The sequence below is a fragment of the Myzus persicae genome, unplaced genomic scaffold, assembly GCF_001856785.1.
Source record: "Myzus persicae strain clone G006 unplaced genomic scaffold, MPER_G0061.0, whole genome shotgun sequence".
Classification (NCBI taxonomy): domain Eukaryota; kingdom Metazoa; phylum Arthropoda; class Insecta; order Hemiptera; family Aphididae; genus Myzus; species Myzus persicae.
In genome coordinates, this window is record NW_019103968.1 from 135,709 (window position 1) to 153,352 (window position 17,644).

The 17,644-nt window shown below is 32.8% G+C and overlaps 1 protein-coding gene across 1 annotated transcript in view; it reads left to right on the forward strand.

Annotated features, from left to right (window-relative positions):
- LOC111037041 overlaps window positions 1-17,644 on the forward strand; it is a 162,998-nt gene that overhangs the window by 112,981 nt on the left and 32,373 nt on the right. The window contains exons 4-5 of the mRNA XM_022319397.1: window positions 294-525; window positions 2,731-2,878. Coding sequence (XP_022175089.1) covers window positions 294-525; window positions 2,731-2,878 — 380 coding nt within the window. The remainder of the gene's footprint in view (window positions 1-293; window positions 526-2,730; window positions 2,879-17,644) is intronic.

The window sequence follows — 17,644 nt, forward strand, 5'->3', positions numbered from 1 at the left end:
GGAAAAAAATTGATTCCATCTAAAGGTTTAAATTTTGAACATTTAAAATCATTGTTAATATGGAATTTATGGTTTATTATAAAGGTCGTGCTCGAAGCTAATTTTCGGAACGGTTTTAACATCATAATATAATTGGTATAATATTATGTTACATTATATCACTATTATTATTCATCAATGCAACGTCAACAAAACGTTGAATAACGTATACGCCTCAATAGCATTATGCTAATATCAATACCTACTAATATAATAACAATATAATGCAATGTGCGGTTTCCATATTGTTTCAGAATTCGCCAAGAGAAGAACGGAGGCGCGTGGTGCCCAAAAGCGCAAATCAGCAGCGAAGTAAGAGAATATCTAGAGATCGACCTAGACGAAGACCACCTGGTCACGTGGACCGAAACGCAAGGCCGATGGGGTAACGGTCAGGGACAAGAGTTCACTGAGGCGTTCACCGTCGAGTATTGGAGAAAGTCCATTGGCCGATGGGTGGAATACAAAGACTCAAGAGAAGGCAGGGTACGTATTTAATGTAGCTAGACATTTTTCTAGTGAAACGTGTTGGAACTCTGAACCTTACTGCAGCTAGCAAGAAAGGAACGTCAACAGAGATGAATATGAGATTGAAAATGAATAGCTAGTTGGTTGTGAGTAGCGAACGATCAGAGAGGCAAGACAAAAAAATTTCTCGACTGATTGGGTTGTAGTATTGTGAATTTTAAACACAGTCATGGCTTAGAATACTGCGGTATAATTGAGGGTTCTTAAAAAAAAAGGTATTTAATAGGACTGCATATAAAGAAGTATACACTTTTTAGTTTTCAGCACATAACTGTACTTTAACTTAATGCATGTAGCAAAATCAGAATATTAAACGATTTATGCAAGCCTGGATTAAGGGGGCGGGGGGCATGCCCCGGAGCCCACAACCGATATTGAACAATAGCCCCCTGGCGGGTAGTACGTTTCCTATTATATATGGATAATGGATATATTATTATAGTGCCCAAAATTGTCCTAAACCGGGCTTGACTTTACGTCTTTTATTTGTATTAATTATTTGTGCCTTTAGGACTAGAAATATTTGAATACATTTACAATGCCATATAACTTAAAAGGATACGTATATTTACGATTATAATTATCTAATTTCAAACAATTGAATTGTAATTAATTTTATTAAATTGTAATATTTATAAGAACAATATTAATAATATCTGTTTAACTTCGACGCTCAGAAACCCAGATAAACGTTGTACTTAATCATTCAAAATATACCAGATGCTTATTAAAATTAAATCTTGACCGGAATCATTATGGAGTCTTCCGGGTATATAGAATTAAAACAACTAATAAAATATGATTATTATTTATTATTGTTCCCTTCGTAAACATATTTGATAAAATTCTCATTAAATCACATAAAGTTAGAATTTGAAAACAATCAATGTTTTCATTCAATTTTCAATGTTTGCCCTGCTAATGGCTATTTTAAAAATTCAAGCAACATTCATTTTTGAGAGATTTCATAGAGTCTATAGATTATAATTTATAATCTATAACACATAATATGTTAAATTAGTAATAACGTACAATTCTTAAAAAAATGTGATTAAAAACAAATTGATTTCATTCTAAAATTTAAGTAGTCTTTGAAACTTTTAAAAGTGTTGTTACGTTTTAAATAATAATTTTGTGAATTAATATAATATTAAGTAAATACAATAATTAAGATCGACATGAAAAAGTTTGAAAACAAATTAATTATTACTGGCAGTGAGAGATTTCCAATAATAGGTACTTGCTGAGGTTAGGTAATGCGTCTTAGGATTTACAACACTAACCGTTTTGGGTTCTATTTTATTTCAAGACTTAGGAAGAATAACACATTTTTGTTTTCAAGTTTCCCCGGCCATAAACTTATACGGCTAGTTTGTAGTACATTTCTAGAAGTTTTCCTTCTGCCCTTCAGTCTACCTTTTGACAGTACTGTAACTGTCATATTTGGCGAATACTCTCAAATTGGTTACTGCAGAATAAGTTTTAAGCTTCTATTTACTACTATCTAAGTTCTGTGTTTATATGCAAACATTTATCCTGGAGTTAAATTTCAAACCGTCTTCCAGCATTTTCTTTAATAATAAAAAATTAATTTAAAAACTTTGTGTTTTACTTAAAAAAAAGTAAAGTTTTGATTACGTACCTCATTGACATAAAATATAATTCATATTTAATTAAATTAAATATTTTAATCAGCAATGCCAATGCGTTTTGATAACTATTTATTTTAAATGTTTAACAGATAACTGTAATTGTAGTTGTTGACAATTATAGACTTTTTAAAGTATGATCAAATTAATTTTGAAGATATAAATTATTAAAACATTTTTATCAAATTAAAGTCCCAAACGAATTCATGAATATAACACAATTATAAAGCTCGTACAAATTCTAAAAAAGTCAATATTGTTTGTTCGTTACATTTTTAACGCGTAATATCATTGAATTACAAGCTAATGTGTAAACCTCACGAAACTTCAATACTTTTAGATAATAAACTAATAATCCAATAATTAATAATATCGATAGACCAAATACGTAGGTACACTAATTACTCATTCGAAATATGTTTCTATAAGAGTGAACACTTCAATTATTAATTTTAGCATGAATATGTTTTTTATGTACATTTATAAGATTTATTTATTTCATAATTGATTCCAGGTATTACCGGGCAATGTAAATACTTATTTGTCGGTCAATCAAGAATTGGAACTTCCATTCGTGGCGAGTAGAATACGTTTCGTGCCCTTTAGCGCACATCCTAGAACCGTTTGCATGCGTGTGGAGATCTACGGGTGTCCGTGGGAACGTAAGTACATTTATTTTCTATTACTAGTATAACGTATGACGTTAATCCTAAAAGGGTTAAAATATTTGGAGATTATGTCAAAAAGAAGATTGAGTACTCATTACATTAACTTAACCCCCTAAGGGCATTTTATATATACTGCTTGCCGTACACCGCGGTTAAGGTTAGGTTTCTCCTAAAACAATATATTAAAAAATAGTTGATACCCTAACGATATTTTTACTTTAATACACACACACAAACACACACCCCCCCACACACACACACACACACACACACACACACACGCATTTATATATTATATATATATTATGCAATGGGGTTGATTGTTTCAAAATGTACGTTTCGGAATATATAAATGTTCTCGTACCGCGTATGTATAGTTCTACTGCGTCCGTAAAACCCAAAGGACGTGTTGTTGTTATCCATTATATTATTTTTCTGTTAAATGAAACGTGCGAATATATTTTTGACTTCGATACATCAATGTCATGTAATAGAAACGAAATTCTCTGGCTTGGTGATTGAAATCTTCTTCACCACCTCGTGTTACAATGGTAGTAAAATATAATGATACATAAACAATGTGTTAGGTGGATTTAGTAACAGTATAAGTATACGCTAGTTAGGTATACCACTAATAAAGTGAAATTTTATATTCTCATCACATATAAAGGACTGTGAATTAAAAACGATTCGGGTTGCCCCGTATCATATTATTACATGACACGGTGTTAGATATTATGGCGAACTTGTGACATCCAGGGGAGGGGTTGAGGGACTTTAGCCTCTCCGACTTTGGAAATGTTACATATTATGTATTTATTTACATAATAAATGATTTATATTCTTTAAAATCTAATAATTTTAAATATTTGTAAATCAAAATGTGAACATTGTTAACCATCAAATCGTATGTTTAATGTTATTTATAATCACTTATGGTGTACTAAAATATCACATTTATATTTTTTTCCGAAAAACGTATCCCTCCCCTTATTTCGGATTTCTGGGTCTGGAACTGTTAGAACTTCTAAAATAATATACTCATCAGTATTACCTACTATTAACCGACACTGAGGATATAACACAATATAGGTAGGTGTACGTTATTATGTTTAAAACATTATAATTTACGCGTGATATTATTCTATAACCTCGAATAACGTCACATATTATAGTAATAACTTCTCCTCCGGAAGTGTAATCCCTTTACATACAGTCGCTTCTTGCTCAATACCCGTTTGCAATATTCGTTACCTATAAAGCTATAATATAACCCTGTGTGCAGGTACGCCATATCTATATAACATAACATTAACCCATATGACGCTCGGCCGTGTTCCTTTTACGTTATTTCCTGCCATTGTCCGGAAATGCACGTATTACAAACAATGCAGCTATTATTATCATCATCATCATCATCATCATCATCATCATCACTGCGTGTTCAATATAATATAATATTTAGATTGAATACGTTGTAAGCGGGCCATTTCTCGATCTATTTCTCTGATCTCAGCTGTTGAACAACAGTTATATATATATAGGTGGTATTATATTGAAACGTTCGATTTGTTTGTGCGGAGAAAATCGACAACGGAGCAGATTGCGTATCGTCAGAGTCGTGCTTTTAGTTTGGAGTTGGAGGTGGTCTAGGTAGCTCCGCGAGAAAATCGAAAAAAGTCTAAATGGCATTCTTTTTTAACGAAGTGTATTTTTGACGACGTAAAAAAAATAAAAATAAAATTCTACTGCGAGCAGTCGACAATACTGGACGGTGTCGCTGGTATACACTTTTAACGAGGTAATTTTTTAACGCTTCCGCACAAAATCACGTTCTCCGCAGGTTTTCTAAAGGCCGAGCGCGTGTTTCTCCGCCGCCGATAATATGCTTTTTGTCGAGCATTCACCGCGTCTTTATGTAACGCATATAATGTAGCCATATATATATGCACTCTGTGTGACTTATGCGTAGTACTGCATACGCGTATATATATATAATGGTCTTTACTATATATACTATGTACCTACGGCTGCCGGGGCCGTTAGCGTCGTTGTCGACGTCTGCGGCGCAGGAAACCGAACGTCGAACGTATAGTGGAACGGTGTCGTGGGCGGCGAGGCACGGAAATGCGTGGGGGGAGGGGGTGTATAAAGGGTTTTGTCAAAGGCCGTCCCTTCGTAATACGGAGTATTTGCGGCGATATAGTGAATAATATTCGTATAAACGTTTTCGCTACAACTGTGCAACGGGTTGCGCGAGCACACACACACATACACACCGATTATATATATATATATATGACTACATACATAAACACACACCAACCGTTGACTAATGGAGCCTTTGAACGGACGTTCGCATAATAGGCAACGGTTCCGCCTTCCGTCATCGTCGTCCCACAGTGCTCTCGCAGCACCGCACCGCGCCCCCCCCCCCCCCGTGACCTCCTCACCGCCATATATATTATTATTATTATATACGAAATATCACCGCTTTCGACCTTTAATACGGTTCATACATGTGACATGGGTATACCGTCGTCGTCATCGTTTTTGCGTGTAACGTTCGTCGACCAATTATTTATTTTATAATATATATTTTGCGTGTGCGTGTGTGTATGTGCTTCTTCAATTGACCGCTGTAATGTGCATGTATAATATATACGAACTGAAAAGCCAAAGCGGAGAATCGCAAAAACAAATCTCGTCGGTATACCTATCTACATAATATTATATACTATATTATCGTGAACCTGTAGCGCTCTCGTCGTTTGAACTGCAGTAATACTTAGGTATTATTTAGATGTTATGTGTAAATACAATTTTCCCCCCCTTTGTTTGGAAGTAGGGGAAGGGTTTGTGATTTTTACACCGACAGTAGATAATACATATATTTTATCAACTGCTTCTGAGCCTCAACTGACATTGTATACCAATTCTGGGACTCACGTGTTCAACAAACGATTATAAGAGTATATACATATATATAAAAGGTATATAAATATATCTATATAAAAGTTGAATCCGCGACGAACTATTTTGTCTGACGGTAAAAACTACTTAATTAGCAGACATTTACAACGGAATCATTATGATTATCACATCCAAGAACTCGTGTATATACGTCCAACAATAAATTCGAAACTTATAAGTTATAACAAGGTATATCATTACCATATTTAAAGACTGTAATTTGAGTGTTAAAGTACTTTAGAGTGCACGAAAGTCTGCTTATTACTGGCGAAGTTTACCGACTCAAAATAAAAGACAACTGCTTGTTATAAAGTTATTTATACGCTCACACTTTTTTTTTTTATTCATTCCGATGAAACAAATTTGTACCACTGAATCTTAAATTCTGAATATTCCTCCACGAGTAAATTACTATGTACTTAATACAAATACGGTATTATAATATCAAAAAAAAAAAATTTTTCACTCTCATATAAAAATATGATGTCTTTTTCTAGAAAAATTTATTTTTCATTATTTAATCCAAAAATATTTATCATTTATGAGAAATAATGTTTTTAATTACTATTTTAGAGATAAAAAAGTAATATTTTGGCACTTGATGCTAAATTATTACATTGCATTAATTATAGATGCATTAAAATACCCGGAAAACTTCTCAATCTATTTCGATTTCTTTATACAATTAATGTCCGTGTTTATAAGAAGGTGGTTATAGTAAAAAACATACAATAAGACATAATATAATTGTATAGCGTTTATATGGCGTATACTATTGTAATAATTTGCATAGGCACCCACCCATCTTGTTATTTTTCTATGCTGTTCAAAAATTCTATAAAGATACATTGATTTGTTTTTAAATTAACTGATACTAAATTGTCCTTGTTATAAAGTATATTATTTACATATATTTTTTAATGCTAATTATACTTACCTATTATAGTATATAAAACGGTCGTGTCACGATAAAAATATTAGTAATTAGCACGCACCATGATTGTTATGTAAATTAAAATAAAGTTTATAATTTACTAAACGTGTAGAGTTTAATTAGTACTTTTTTATATCATAATCATAATTTTATTATGTCTTATTGTTATTAATATAAAACAATAAATTATGGTTTTGGTAAACTTATTCTCTCTTGGATTAGCTTTTATTTTGAAACAGACAGCAATCGGTGAATCTACTTAATGGGGTCAAATCGCAAATCACTGTGACTTCATTTGGTGTTCCTCAATTTGGCACAATATTATCCACCCTTCTTTATTCGCAGTTGGTAAATAATCCACCCTCTACATTGTATCATATAAAAATTCTAGAGTTTGTTGATGATGTTAAGCTGCTCATGAATATTCAATCTACTCTTGATTGAGTTATATTACAGACAGATAAGTATCCGTTGGTAAGTTGGGGTAAAGGTCTCAGCTTTAAACGTTCATAATATATAATAATTAAAAATACCAAGTAATGACTTTCAAACGTATTGTAAATTATACTAAATTCATCTATACTACTAATGATTTCACTACTCAAATTTCTGTTGAATCAGTTTTTGATATCAATTTGTAGGTCTTAGCAAATCGAAAATCGCTGTTTGGTCTGATCAGTCTATCAGATCGCGTTGACAAAAAATTCATATAACGTTTCTTGATAAACTTATATCTAGTTTTGTTAAGCTTACTACCCTTATATAAGATATAAATAAATAAAATACAATAAATAAACGACCTTCGAATTTAAATTAATTAACAGTTGTATAATTTACAGCTCGAATGCCAATTATTATCCCTACCATACCGATAAAACGATATTTTTTATACGATTTTTATATCTCTAAATTATATTATTGCAAAATTAAAAATTCAAGTTATTCGAAAGTTTTTATTTTCACAGACTTATTGATCACAATCAATTTTAAGACTTTTGCTTCGTCAATCTCATAATTGAACGAAAAGTGTTATTTATTTCGGAATGTATAAAGTCCTCAAGCTTTAGTTCCTTACCCAACCCGTACTTTTAAGAATTAAACTGTATATATTATAAGGTGTATACTTGATGAACAGTATAATTTATTTTAATGCTGGTTATAAGTTATTGTTTGAAAGTTTTTATTATTTTCATTAAATGTTTACTTTTTTTGTTTGCCTAACGTATTGTAGTAATAATTTTAATATATTTTAATACAAATTTTAAATTACTCTTACATTGTTATATTATTTAAATTAAAGGTTTTCACCTTGCCGACAACAGCGTTTTGAATAATCGTTATGCAGTAATTAGAAAAGCCAAAAGGGCGTATAATTACAAATTTTAAATACGCTCGAAATTTTAATTACCTGGCAAAATCCACCAGTCTATAATATGGCGGCTACAGGAACGCTCATTTGGTAGTCGCGAGATTCAGCTGGTGATCTGAAATAGAGAAGGGCTATAACGCGATTTTCCTTTATCTCACTGTTTGGAGTTTGAATTCAATGACGTTGGGGCTATTTGTGTCGATAATCAGATCATCACTCCGATCGACTTTAATATAATTAATACGAAATTATGCACAAATAGAATTGCACGAAGGGCATATTTCCATAGAGGGCATCTCTTATTCAGCGCCACATATATTATATAATTATTACGATATTATCGTAACTATTCGTATGATATTATCGTACTGGTGATAATGAAAATATGTTCAAAAATAGCCGGAAACGGACCTCAAACAATATCACCACTCGAATCCGAATAGTGCGTTTGTTGGTTGTATAGATATTAGATATATTATTATAGTACGATGTCGATTATTCTGCAAACAAGCTCCAGAGCGCTTTGTCAACGGCGACGGCTTGTCTGGCGCACACGCGCGCATACACCCGGAATAAATCAAAGTTGGCAACGGAGAAAATCTGGCGGGAAATTTGCATTCGCCAAGCACGTGTAATAAAAATAATGTGATAGCATTAATATATTGCAATGTATGATTACGTATATAAGTCGCGTGTTTGCGGACACGATTGCGAGTGTGTTCTAGTCGAAAAGACGAATGCGTCCTTCATATTATATAAGGCGTTGAAACCATAGACCTTATGTTGTTATACGGGAGAAAGGTCTATCCACGGTTGAAACGTTATAATAATAATAATGTGTGACAGGACCGCGGTAGTCGTCTTATTAGGTTGTAGTCGTCGGCCGGGCGCGCACATACTCGATACAAATCCGGATACCGCAGCAGCCGTCACCGCGTCATTTACACGACTGAGGGTTAAGTCTCACAGTATCCTATATTATATTATACGGCTACAATATCATGTGCAGGATATGTATATAAACACACATTTATATAATACGAATCGTACGTGTGGGTGTGTGTGTGTGTGTGTCATTAGACGCTCATAACACGAGCTAGAACATATCATACGGTACCGGCTAAAGCGGTTATCGGCGTCCAAAGTCACGTATGTGACTGTGTGGCTGTGCAGTATACATCACGTTGCCTGCCGCCGACTAATATCGTATTATATTATTATTATTATCATCGTCATCACCGTCATCACCGTCATCATCGCTATTATTGTAATAATCTGACGGAAAACGTCTCGCGTATATCCGCACACCCAAATCCACGCACATACGCATTACACCCACACACATATCCCCAATCCTCGCACACACCCAAATACGTGTATCCCCAGTGCGGCGCAATAATATTCTCGTATCGAAACATTCATTGTTATTATATACTGCAGCGCGTCTGTCCCCCGTAGGCACGTTGTATACATTATTAACTCATCAAAATGCCCCCCCCCCTAGGCAACAAAATTTACACGTTTATTATTCCGTCGTCACGATAATATTATAATATTATATTTAACGTATTTCGTCGGATCCTCGTACGCTTATACGCGATGAGTGTATATAAAACTACAAAAGTAGAAATATTATTTTAAACAACATCGTCGCGTTGGTAGGTACTATTATAGTATTATCAATTATGGTGGATTTCAAAATCATCACCGTACCTACGATAATCAGTCACCGTATCCCGTATAATATAATATATATTATTATTATTATCATTATTATAGAAATGACAAAACATAACAGCCAGTGGTGTCGTTCAGAGTTGACGTCATAGTATGAAGGTGAAATAATCATCGTGTGATATGCAAAACTGACTTATTCCTGATGCTCGGAGACAAAACGCCAACAACCCTACTAAAGTGATCAGTTTTTGGTGTTATTAAAAGTATAATTTATAATACATTAGAGATTTCTATCAAAAGTTCTAACCAAGTGAAAAATAAATATCAACAATCAAAATGTTCTATCTGAAGAACTTTTTTGATTTTTTACTGAAATATTTTATATTATCGTATTTTTACATTCAGTTTTGCTTAAAACAATAACACATTTTAAGATTTCTTGCTGAAAAACTCTGTTAATTTTTTATTTGAAATTCATAAAACATTACTAATTTTACGAATTTTACGATATTATTTGGGTTTAAACTTAAAAGTTTAAAACAGTAGCCCTCCAGAACAATTCAATATTTTAAGACGAAGCACTCGTTGAGCCCACGATTTTACGTCAACTCCACTCGTGATCATCGCTCGGTGTTTCGAAATACTATCATTATATCGAGCACGTGTCCACATCAGGACATAATATTATAATAATAAATATTGTATTGCAACATCTGGACTCGGAGTGACACTAAAAACTGAAATGACTGTCAATAATAATAATATTGTTCGCGAACTGCAAGGTTGCGTGAACGCTATAATATTATGTACCTGTAATATTATATCGTATATGTGGCACGCGGGTATGCCCCATATAATAATATATTTATCTAAAACGGATTATCAAAGACCAAAGTCACGTATTCACTAAACTTTCACTGGTCACATTACTTTTCGACGTCCGTTCCGAGAAGTTAGTTCTTGTTAGCGGATTGCCCGTCCATAAACTTAACGGAAACTAACCGTTTTTATATACCCGCGGTCGTAAACATACGATATAAACCCAGTAGTTTTGATAGGAAAAACGATCAATTATTCAATGATGGTTCGATACCGCAGTGGTACTTCGAATAACTGCAAGTGTATACCTTCGTACAAAATAATATATTATTATTTACATGGTCGTCAACAGTGTATTATGGTAGTCCATAATAATTATATTGCTTGCAGTATGTAGTAGTCGATTGATGTTTTTTTTATACGGTCAATGGTGATTGATTCATAAAACATTTTCGTCGCCGTCGTTTAAAGCACTTTATTCTTCAAACGATTGATTTGACGAAAAATTATAGCGATACTTTCGTATATAAAAGCAATCGTGATTGTATAATATCCAATTATTTGTATTAAAAAACACATTTATCGATAAAGTGCTATAGCTCGTATTAGATTTCAAGTGAATAACGTATGATATTATAATGCACATTGCAGTGCAATTGTATCATACTTTAAAGTATATTCGTTGGAATGTTAGGTTTATTTTCACTCTGTATAGTTCATATTATAATAGTTGATAGTTTCACAGTTCCTATTGAATAATTATAATAACACATGTGAACAATATACGGATGACTGTTTTTTTTGTGTGGTTTCCATCTTCAATGCTATTTTGTTAATGAACCAAAAACCAAATTGGATTTTATATAATTCCAAAATATTTTAATATGAAATTATTATCATCATCTGATATATTCAAAGTCAAAACAATAACATAATAATATGCCGTATTTTGTACACAACTATTCTATTTTAAAGTTATCACTAGTTTAAATTTGCTTTATTAGATATCAAAAGGTACCAACTTCAAATAATCCTAATGATATAAAAGACTCAATTTCGAGATATTTAACTATACTCTTATTCCGTTTGGCATACCACATCTACCGACCGTTTCACCACTAAACGTTTTCGAAAACGCAATATCAAAACGCGTATTTAACTATTAATTTAAGTTTTGTCTCAAGTAGAAAATATATAATGCAAACTATATACATATACACACGTTTGATTCGCATTTACAATAACAGTTGTTCGGTGTAAAGTTTGCAGCGCATACTTCTCACGTTTAATGAGCGCTCGCGTACAAATATTTAACCAACTGTACGATTTGAATTCTGCAGTACAAAGCCACAAAGGTCACCGAATATAATCAACATTTAGGGCGTAAACACAATTAATATACTATGTCGTGTAAGAGTGCGGCTGCACCGGCAAGTTCAGGTGCGAATCTAAGAATACAGCTTGATGGAATTATTACATAAATTAAGTTTAAAGCATGTTGTGTTGTGTAATATCAAATTTTAGTTATTATTAGTTATAAAGTTGTTGTTAATTGAAATCAAAGGATTTACAAGCTCGACATACAGGCTCATATAAAAAGACAATATAATGTAAATCAAATATATAATATAATAGGTATTACAGTTATAAAAATTAATACAGGCAGATAATAGGAAGTTATCAGTCAGTTACAATCCATAAATGATCATTTTATTATTAAGTTATAGAAAGGAATGAGGTACAATTTCTTTTTCAGATCGTTTGGGTAGATTACCGGGAATTTGTTTAGATGACTAGACGAATGGTGCATTATTCGTCGTTGTGACGGAAGATTTTGTTAATTGGCGGTCTTACACTTCCTCCTTACAGGGGGAAGATTGGGGATTTCGAGTTAATTGATTCTTGTATATATGAACTGGAAGCATTCCCCCTGAAAGTTACATGGGCATAGGTTTGAATGTTTGATTTGCATTTGATTTTACAGTTGAGTAGATTTAATGCGGGTTGATGTGTTGACTTTGAAGGATATTTAGTGTTACAAAGTTGTCAGTTTTTGGTTCCAGTTTCAGAAAATAAGTGGTTTTGGACTAATACTTTTGGTGGAATTTTACAAGGTCCTTACGTACTTGAAATCTTCTATAGCTGGCTGGATGATGATTATTACGAAGTGTAAAATTCAACAGAAAGTTCTTCAGTTTTGTGAATTAGATTAAAATATGATTTTTACTTCATCAAATTAACTTCTAATTTGCATTATCATTTTTATTTTTACCACTAGTTCCGATCTTAACAAATATTGTATCAATTTAATATACTTATTCGTATTTTAGAAAGTTATCTTAACGTTCAGTAAAATTCGTGGACACTAGCCGCGCTACTGTTTTCTGATTATATTTTTATTATATTTCACAATATTTAAGATACTACATAGTACATTGTATTAGGTTTTCAGTTATTATCTTATAAAAAAACTGACAACACCGATGCCATCTTCAACTTTTTTAATGCCATCAAAGTATCCAACCTATTATAAAAATCTGCAAATACTACTGTTTTACCTATTTATTTAACATTACTATTTTATTTTATTTATCTACTTATTTTGTTTAATTCTCATGTTACTATGTACATAAGACTTTTTCAATATTTCTAATCTTTAATCTACCATTGTAAACCTTTTCAGGCTAATGACCTCTGATGTCGAAGCCNAAAAAAAAAAAAAAAAAAAACTGAGTGTATCCAATATCCATATTACTTATACAACATTTAAAAAAAAACTAGGTTATATTTCCTAATAATATGTATTTATATTATGATATATTCAGATATAATTTAATGTATACAATTGTCAGATATTGTTGTATACTATGAAAAATATGTATAGTATGCTTACAAACGATCTTAACTTTTTTTTGGACATTTAAAATATAGTATTTGGAAGTACAAAACCACCCAACAGTTCATAAAAAGTAGTTTCACTAATTAATTTCGTATGTATACGCAAATTTAAGAAGTGAATTACAATAACCTAAAACATTCGTTATATTATTTAATATAGATCATGGGTCATCAAGTAGGGACAAAAAAGTTATGATTCTTTGTATATCTAAATAGTTTTGATGAGTAGACTCTGTACAATGGTGATATAATCGCTTACACTGCACCAATAAATTGTTATTATTAAATTAAAAAATAAAATTGTAATATAAATATTTTCTGTACTACGTTACTAATTAACCAGTGAATTCTAAAATTTCAACAAAAAAAATCTGTTGGCATATTTTGTGGTTGGTAATTTATTTCGGTATTTTTTTTTTCCAAATGAAGCTAGACAGCTAACATATATAATAATATAATAATACACGCATGTTTGCATTACTCTGTCGTTATAACATTACTCGCCTTGTTAAAATAATACAACTACTGTCCCTAGATATTATGCACGAGTACATGACATCATTATCACGATAGTATAATAATAATATCGGCACAAACACCCGAACACCATCGTAACTATTTCATTACTGGAACCGACCTCGGTGTACATTCACAGACACGCAGTCTCGCACACACACACACACACACACACACACACACACACACACACACACACACACACACACGCATTCATATATTATTATACTGCTACCATCGTCATGATAATACTAAAGCACTATTATTATTATTATATAAATGTATTATGTAATCCTTCGCCGGTCGTTGGTATTGATGACGTACGGCGGTGGCTAAAAGCTTGGTCATGTAAACACGGCCGGTGGGGATAATTTCAGCGCCACCGGTCGAGTTTTAACGCGTTGTATACCCTCCATACATATTATATACACACTCACACACGGTATAGTATATATCTAAATAATATTTTGGGATGTCGGCGAGGTACTTGGTGGGGGGGAGGGGGAGTAGTCGCCAAAGGGGTAATGAAGAATTATACGATCTGTGGAAGAGGGACTACACATATAGCACCACTGCACGTCATATTATTAACTCGCTCAGTTTGGCGTATTCGTATAGTATCTACCTATATATAATTATAGGTGCAAGCGGAGTGGGTACTATCGTTTTTTTTTTTGCACAGTGCACCCGACTTCGGTTCGGGAAATTATATTATTTCGTTACCTAAGCGCAGTAAGCTATAATATTATCATAATATATTATGCGCACAACACGGTCCGCGAGCCATCGTTCGGAAATATCATACCGCGTGTACCCTTCGGCCATAATAATATTACAGTAAACGCGTCCAATTGCGTCATCCCCCACCCTCCCCACATAAGCCACCGTAGACACCCCAGAGGGCCATTGTGCGACGATCGAAAAACACGTGCCGAAAGCGACCGAGTATACATCCAACCGAATTTACGACGCTCGCGAGACTTTTGACCGGGACACGGGTCCAGGCCGACACATGGCCCCCGCGGACACTACTCTCATACCATACATATTATTATATTATTATACCGCGGTAGTCCTGCCGACACAAGTACACGTAATGGTTTCGCCCTATATTATGATACACGCGTGTGTACCCGGGGCGGTGATGTCGCACGTCATTAAAATATTAAATAACTGATAACATTACGGTGATTAGTCATTATTATATTGAATTTATAAATATTGATTAGACTGCTCAATGCCAGGGGGTGAATGTTTACGATTGTGTAACATTATTATTATTTATTACGTTATATTTTCATTATTGTATTTTATTCTACCGGGAGACATGGGATGCGTATCACACCGAAATAATAAAATATATTGTATTATGCATAGACAACAAGATGTGTTCTTTGAACGAAAATCGTTTTTTGTTGAAAATATGCATACGCATGTATTAAGTGTAAATGAATTTCGGTCCAACTCTGTTTAAAAAAATGGTCGTCTTATTATTAATATTAATATTATATTACTATTTTGCATGGACTATTGAAAACGGTGTACCTAAATTGCCTATTCAGGACGCCGTGTTACCTTAATAATAGTATTATTGAAAATGATTCGACAAAAATAATAAATAGCAGATACATGATGTGACAACATTCGGGAAAAAAGTTGAAAGTTTTACAATTTAATATATTATTAATTAGCATATCATAATAATTTTAATACCTTTTATGAGTTTTGTGGAGGTATTTTTTTATGGTTTCATTCGTGTTTTCTTATTTTAATTGAAGCAGATGAAAAAAAATCTTCATTGAAGAAAATTTTGTCTTGCGTTTGGTCAGTAGCGAAGCGTATTCATTTTATGAACCTCGGATATGTTATAAAATAAAATAATATTCTACAATAGCAAATCATTTTATATGTATTTAAGATGATATTTTATATTATAGCAGGTGATTATAACTAATGTAATTTTGAGTTTTAAGCCAAGATCGGTTCTGTCACATAGTTCAAAAGTGTTCACAATTAATGAAGTGCTCATCTCAAATATCTCACATCTCTCTGCTCATAGTTTTTTTTACACATTCCTAACGGTATCGCAACTACGACAAAAAGATAATTATTATTAATTGGTAGTTTCGAGTGGTAGTTAAAAGGGTTGGTTGTGGAAAATAAACGAGGCCCTCTACACGGACAACTAACAAGTGTGCGTAAGTTTGTGTGAGCATCTACTTTTATGAATAGCGTTAAGCGTGTACCTAATCCTCGTTCGTGTGTTGCAGACCATCCCTCGGGCTACATCTTATAATATTCGAGCGTTAAATCTGTAAAGTTTGAGCAATTTTTTTACTCTTTCCTGTTTTAACGACACTGCTCCGATGCCGCCGCCGCTAAAACTCTGTGTTTTTTTTCCCGGAGTCTCGAATGCACGTCGTATAGTATAACATAATATATTATTATACCTCAACCGTCTAACTACAGCTGTAGATTTTCGTTTATTATTATAATTTTAATGAAAGTGTTTGCTGCGGTGGTTTGGACGAGGTGACTAGTCGAAAAGTACTTTTTACTCGCAGTAAACACGTACGTACCTAACTCGAAGCTTAAACATAATTATTAAATCAAACTCGTTTACTTTATAAGAACCACGTTTAAGTTTTCAATATTTATTCAGGATAGCCGTAGAATAATTACATTAAACCTACTCAATTTTATACTGAATGTTACGTCACTACATAATAGTATACACTGGCGCCGCCGTCCTTTAAATTTTCCTCGTAATAACTTGTATTAGGCGATTCACTTCCCTTTAGCCCATATACGCGTAGTAAACAATTTTAACGACTTCTTTGGTATATTATTTAATATGTTTTACCGACATTATTGAAACTATGTTTCATCAAACGGAAACGTGCAACTACCTATCCGAAGGTAAAGGTGAGTCGTAAATCGTAATAAATATATAATATATTATGTTAGGTTATAATTTCCATGTAGGTATCTACTTTAGTAAAGTGAAAATTGATTTGAATTAACTATTATCTCCAAAACTTGTACATAATTAATCAGAAACACTATGCGCCTAGATGTCCGTTAATGTTAAAACTTTTATAACTATAATCTGAACCATAACACCTGCAACCGGCGGTAGACAGTTCTTGAACCAAAATAAGCTGCTTTAGAACTAATCAATTGTTGTGAATAATGAATCAGAGGTATTTGGTCTCTCGAACAAACATCTAAGTTTCGAACGTACTTAAATACCAGATTATACTTGGTAATAATAAGTACGGAACGTTAACTGAATACAGGGAGTTTGTGATGAAAAGGTAAAATATGTACTTACTATTGCACATAATATAATGAATCCTTTTCAAACATTCAAGGTACCCTACTGTGTAAATATTAAGTATTGCTTTAAATGTATTTACTGAGCATGTAAAAATTAAAGACCAAAATACTCACCAGGTTTATTCCAGATTTGCTAAAAAGTTATTTTTATTCTTCTCGGGTACAATAAAAAAGAATTCCAATAAAAAGTCAAAAAACTGTCTACTATATAGTCATTTTTTTTTTACCTTGGAGA